Source organism: Sinocyclocheilus grahami, unplaced genomic scaffold (assembly GCF_001515645.1).
Source record: "Sinocyclocheilus grahami isolate Dianchi unplaced genomic scaffold, SAMN03320097.WGS_v1.1 scaffold630.1, whole genome shotgun sequence".
In the NCBI taxonomy this organism is placed as follows: domain Eukaryota; kingdom Metazoa; phylum Chordata; class Actinopteri; order Cypriniformes; family Cyprinidae; genus Sinocyclocheilus; species Sinocyclocheilus grahami.
Window position 1 is genome coordinate 240062 of NW_015505809.1, and position 6686 is coordinate 246747.

The following is a 6686-nucleotide window of genomic DNA, read 5'->3' on the forward strand; positions in this document are numbered from 1 at the left end:
GTTTTAAATTATGAAAGACTAAATACAAGGTAGACTCGCATATTGTATTAAATTACCCTCATGTACGTTTGCATAAATTTACTCCTTACACATTTTCACTTTTTCAGGAACAGAGGACATGAAAGAGTTTGATTCCAATACAAAGTCACTGGCATGAATAGATGTTTGCTACATGACTGACATGCTAAATTTCAGTTTTTGGCTCCGGGCCCCTCTGTCATGGTTTGTAAGTGAAATTTCCCACTATAATTAATGTTAATTAGAGCCTGGAAATGTGGATCTCTGTGGCGAGACCATGACAAAGGGTTGTTAACCGGCTGCCAGATTCACTAAATCCACCTGTCCAATGAATTATGCTCTCATGAGACATTGCAAATTACTCTTTGAAATTTTACACAAAACTCAATTCACACATAGATCTTTTGTGAAATACTAAATAAATAAGAGTAATTTGTATGTAATGTCTTTGCTGAATGATTTAACCCGTTCGCACTTATCTTGACAACTGCACAAATGCTTCACACAATTTAGTGCTGAACAAGAGGCCACATTGCTCAATAAAACAAACACACACATAAACCTCACAATAAAAAGGTGTTTCATATGCAATCTATCCTCAGTAGGTCTGTGGTTTATTAACATGAGCAGTAGCGAAAGATGTGTTTTCGGAAAAAAAAATTCCCAATGGAACTCAAACCTTGGGATGGATGTGGGACGTTTTAAGCCAAAAGCCAATAGTGTAGCCTAATGTGAAACATCTGGATTTATTTTAATTGCTTCTAAATCAAATGAAATATGATGAAAATGAGGTTGACCGTTCTCACTGTCTAGGATGGACTGGATCTTAACCCATGGATGCGTATGGCGTTTCACTGTGATAGTTGTAATCTGGGCAGATTTTCTGCACCAGTTTATAGTCAGTGCTGTAGAAGGCAATGTAGATGCATATGACTTTGAAGGGCTTCGAGCAGAGCCAGGACACGTGGCTCTGCGTGGATTCTTGGTAACACGTGTTGGACGGGTCATAGCTGCAGTGTGAAGTTTTTTTGCTGCGGTCTGTTTTCTGGTACTCAATACGACAGTTGAAAGATTTCGAGTCTTTCGTCTCCAGGGTGGACTGCTGGGCGATCTCAAACTCCACCACCTTGGAAGGCGGCACCAGGCTTACGGAGACGTTCCCCAGGCCCGTGGAGTTGTGGCGGAAATAAACACTGAACGTGCCGTTGCCGTGGTCCACTATCTTGCCTGTAATGAGGAGATTTAGTTTCACAGTTTTGATGTTGGAGTTGAAGTCACCCCAGCCGAACATTTTTTTAAACTTGCCCGTTTTCACGATTGGTCTGCGTTTAGTCCTGCTCTGCACCTCTCTGACATCCGTCTGGTTAGATAACCAGTCCCAAGAGTCCTCGATGTTTTCCAAATATGTAATCTCCCTCCTGTTGCTCTTGAACCCAGGGGATCCCCGGGTGAAAAGGCGAAGGGGATTGAGAACGCGGGGGCTGCCGCTTTTGGGGGAGGGGTGCTCCTCGTTTTCAAACTCCCCCCAGTCCACAAGACCCACCTCTGGAATATGGACTCTTCTGCATGTGACCTTCCAACAACACTGAAAATCACAAACATAAGAATCCATAATACTACAGTATATTCAACATATATAACATATATAACCTACTTAATCTAATCTTATCTAAAATTATGATCTTTATTATACAACCGTAAAGTGCAATAGTGCGTGCCCACTTTCCTTGGCCTTGGTTCCAGAATTATTTTGTCCATATATTTTTCCCATAGAGGTTTTTAAAAAAAAAACATTGTTTAAGAAGGTTATAAGCCATTAACTAAACCATCCAGCTATGAGGTGAATGTTTACTGGCAAATATGCCTATTAGGAATAGAAATATTGTAATAAATTCTGTAATTAATTACTCACCCTCATGTTGTTCCAAACCTGTAAGACCTTCGTTCATTTTCGGAACACGAATTTAAATATTTTTGATGAAATCCGAGAGCTTTCTGATCCTGCATAGACAACAACGCAACTGACACGTTCAAGGCCCAGAAATATAGTAAGGACATCGTTAAAATAGTCCATGTAACATCAGTCATTCAACCATAATGTTATGAAGCTACGCGAATACTTTTTGTGTGCAAAGAAAACTAAAATAATGACTTTATTCAACAATTTCTTATCTTCCGTGTCAGTCTTCTTCCGCTTGTAAACAAGGTGCAGCTCATCCGGGTTCTAAGTCAGAACGCCGGCTCCTGCGTCAGCAACACCACATGCATGCGCCGTGGTACTCTCCTGATCAGGCAGCGAAGACTGACACGGAAGAGAAGAAATTGTTGAATATAGTAGTTATTTTTGTTTTCTTTGCACACAAAAAGTATTCTTGTAGTTTCATAACATTACGAAAAATTTCATAACATTTCAAAAATATCTTAATTTTTTTGTTACAAAGATTAACGAAGGTCTTATGGTTTGGAACGACACGAGAGTGAGTAATTAATGACAGAATTTTCATTTTTGGGTGAACTATCCCTTTAAGTATGTTGATAGCATAGGGAAACAGACTCTACTGTACATCATTCGCAGTGTTTGATAGGAGTGGGTGGGCACTAAACAGTTCTTTTGCCATTATTTACTTGACACGATTCTCTGGTGGAAATTTCTTTATAGAATTCCACTGTTAAACAAAATTAAATAATAAAGACTGATGGCTTCAACAAAAGGCATATGTCATCAATCAACAACCTTGTAGCTCACAGTAGGTCGGTCTATAAAAAGGTATAAGTTATCATTCAAAATCAATTCCCCTGCTGAGAAAATGAATAGGATTTTTTTCTACAGGAACTTTACTCTTGCACTTGTTAGTCTGTTTGTGTGTTCCAGACCACTGTTGCAACCGCAGCTTCAAAAACAAGCCCAATATTGTTTGATTATTTATTATCATTAATATTATTTATCAATTATTTATTACCAATAAATGAGCCTGCAACATATTAAACTGAAACCACCCTTTTATTTGAAAAGCAAAAACAGAAGTTATTTTACAAAAATCAGCAAACTGTAACAAAGCAGGAGGTGTGTGCTATCCACTCATCTCTAATCACCCGTGAGCAGAATAGGTTTGGAGAGATGGAAAAGGAGAAAAAGACAAGAGCTTTAAGGGGGAACTGTAATATAGTCAAATATTTATAGCCTAATAAAATATGTTAGAACCATCTGTTAGTTTTAGGCCTACTTGTTTTTATTATAGCTCGTGATAATTAATACAATTACAAAAACAAAATTTACATTATGTCAACCCAATCCTCTATTACGTCTACTACTATCATGCTTGGATTACAGCATCACCAATGAGGGGGAGGAGGGGGTGGAATGTTTGACGAATTACAGCACTTATAATATTGCACTGATTGACTACTTTGAGAAGACAGTGTCAGTCAATGCACTGGAGAATACGGCGAACATGAATGTAAAGAAACAACGTTCAAAAGATTTGTTTAAAACACTGATTCGTTCAGTAATGAATCAAGTGGCTGTCTATGTGAGTGAGTCACTGAATCATTCACGACTCCTTCAAAAACACTGATTAATTCAGGACCAAAACACCACTGTGTGTTGCTCAGAGACGCAGCAGTTGACTTTGCTTCCACAGTTATTCTCTCTGGTGGAGGTCAAATAGACCCACAGCTGGGTCACAGCTGTCAATATTGTGTCTAAAATGCAAGTTACTCAATATTACCTTCATGATTTTCTCTTCCAAGTGTTTTATAAAAGCATTATCACAGCAATACTGTTGGTATGAATATTAGGACAGCTGTTATCTTTGCTCAAATCATAGCTATAATTTAGGTTGCAGTATAAAGAGGAATGATGTTAATCTTAAAAATCTTTGAATTTTTAAACAAAAACGAACAAATAATGAATAGTTCTATGTGATGACGGTAATATAATTTGCACCTTTAGTGTTTAAAAAACATCCAAATGATCTGCAAAGGGTAAACATTAAATTATTTCTGCAGTACACTGCAGTGCTGATCCTATGTGCCAAATAAAATTTTTGCTCCAAGATTGAGTTCTGGTCCACTTAAGATAAAGTCTTAATAATTTGTAGAAATAAGCCAAACTAGTTTTGCTGGTAATTAGCGCAGGCTGCCATCCTGAGGCACGGCTGAGAGGATCATTTGCTGAAGCAGATGTGAAAGTAGTGCTGTTTGAAATCGCACAGACGAGCAACCCTGTATTTTCTCTATAATTACTAATTTTGCTGTAAGCTTAACAGCAGCATATGAGAACTCAGTCAGGAAAGGACTACATTCATGAAGACATTTCCATCTAAAATGGTCCAGAGCATATCAGTATTTCAGAGGCTGTGCTTTATCAAATATGGTTAAAAATCATATGTAAACAAAATAACAATTTCTGTTTATCTGTGTAAACTTTAAAATGGGTGTAAAATGTTGTTGTCAAATAACGCAACAGCTTGAGAACATCATGTTCATTCATTATAAATGACGCAAACAGCCAGTAATAGCCCAGTAATTTGAAAGTTCCCTGTATAATATGAAATCAATCTGTTTCCCATGGATTGGGGAGTCCACATATCATTCTTCACAAAACTTAATTAAGACAACACCTCCACGTAAAAACAGAGAGTGAAAGAATGCAGTGTAAATTTCCATGATGAATTTCTGGGCTGCAGTTGAAACTTTCCAGCATCTTCGGAAAGTCGACTGAACAAAGATTGAAGATAACCCTCAATGGAAATGAGAAAAAAGAGATTTTTGTATTTGATGAAACATTTATTCACTTTTGAGTCCCCCTGGTCTTGTACGATGTTTGGTAAACTAGAGCACTCATATCTGTTCTCCCTCTTGGATGTGATTCGCTCCATTTTTCATTTTGCAGGACTCGATGACTTGACAAGGGAAGATGAATACCATTCACATTTAGAGAAATTGTGGTGAGAGACACCTTCAGGTGAAGCAGGAAGGAGATGATAATGCTAATGTGGAAGCAGTTAAAGGATGATGAACAACTGGGGAAATTGCTGTGACAAGTAGAAGGATCACAGGCAAAATAAAACGCTTTACTGCCTTGAGAGGAAAACTTAAAAGGTTGTGCTGACAATCGGTCCCAATCCTTTCCCTCTCTACCTCACTCATGTTCTCTCTCTCTCTCCTACACGTAGGGTGGCAGTAATTCTACACATAATATAATGTAATATGTTTGACGTCTAACTCAAGGTAAGGACTGAAGCTGTGACTTTGGTAGGTAAGGCATACAAGGTTTGCTGAGGGGGAAATCTAAGGACTTTAATTAAGACTTTAACTAAACTTCAGTACTGTCCTGCAGGCTAGAGTCAGAGTAATAAACAGATATTTACCTTTCATTTTCTGCTTTCACAAACAGCATGTATACAGTACTTCCTCTAAAGTTCACACAAGTGTCCTAACAGAATAACCACAGTTCATTACATTAATTATGATCTAGTAATATAGATACATTTTGTTGTTATTTTTAAATGTATGCAATAGTAATTTTAAACCTAAACTTTATGTGTTTGAGTGTGTGTGAATATATATATATATATATATATATATATATATATATAGACCCTTTTAGTGCCGACATCATAATTACCTCACAGCATTAGCTGGAGGCAAAACAAAGGGATAACTGGAGGTGGCCAATACAAACCAGCACATAAGTCACACATATGTAGCCGACTCGCATAATTTGGCTACTTAAGGAGCGTAAAATGACATCTTCTTGTGTTGTTGAGTGTCAGAATCGATGGAGTACAGGCTCCAATTTGAAATTTTATCGCATTCTTGCTGCCATTGCCAGACAAAAAAACGACGACAGCTGTGTTTAAAAGCAATAAAACGAGTGGACTGGACAGAAACGATCATCAAAAATTTTCGCATTTGCAGCGCGCACTTCGTATCAGTTCAGGTTAAATAAACTATTGTCTTTTTGTTGGTATGGATTATGGTTTGGTTATAAGTCTAAAGATCTCTCATGCATGCCCACCTACTCAGAAATTGGGGAACAAGTTAACTAACGACCAGCGGATAAACAAAGGAAACCGTTTGTCGTCTCGCTTTCTACAATTGCCATAAGTGCAATTGTAGAGAGAGGGAACAGTGAAGGCTCATGTTATGTGTCAGGTATGTGTTCAAGTAGTTGCATTTGCTTACAATTGCCACTGTTAGTACATATTTATAGGCATCTAAAGATTTATATGCCCTCAGTTTCTATTTACTATACGCACTCGGTTTCTCTCTCTGGTAGGTGTGTCAGACCACTGCTGTCAGATTGTCCATCCATTGAGTGAGTGTGTACGAGTCGGCCAATCTGGTTCCTTCTGTTAAGTTAACATTTTCAAATAATAATCACAATCCCAGACAGTGAGTGAGACAGGATCCCGGACAGTGAGACATTACATATTAAGATAAAATAGAATTTTCTCCTGTCATTGTTAAAAAACAAGCAAACAAAACCTGCTAGCTAGCGTTAGTGAAGCGGTCAGGGGAAACTTTCTGCCTCCACCTAAGCTCCACCCATAAAAAACGTCACAATGTTTACTAACTGAAAAGGGGTCTCTCTCTCTCTCTGTATATATATATATATATATATATATATATATATATATATATATATATATACATATATACAT

At 37.6% G+C, this 6686-nt stretch overlaps 1 protein-coding gene across 2 annotated transcripts in view; it reads right to left on the bottom strand.

Moving 5' to 3' along the window:
* Window positions 1–633: 633 nt before the first annotated feature.
* LOC107558041 (neurexophilin-2-like) overlaps window positions 634–6686 on the bottom strand; it is a 16493-nt gene continuing 10440 nt past the window's right edge. Inside the window, exons 1-2 of one of the 2 annotated variants that reach the window (XM_016241649.1) lie at window positions 1931–1942; window positions 634–1603 (exon numbers count right to left, since the gene is read on the bottom strand). In XM_016241649.1, the coding sequence (XP_016097135.1) occupies window positions 845–1603; window positions 1931–1936 (765 nt within the window). In that variant the 5' untranslated portion in view covers window positions 1937–1942 and the 3' untranslated portion in view covers window positions 634–844. Of the gene's footprint in view, window positions 1604–1930; window positions 1943–6686 lie in introns of those variants that run through there. The other variant, XM_016241648.1, reaches the window with a different exon arrangement.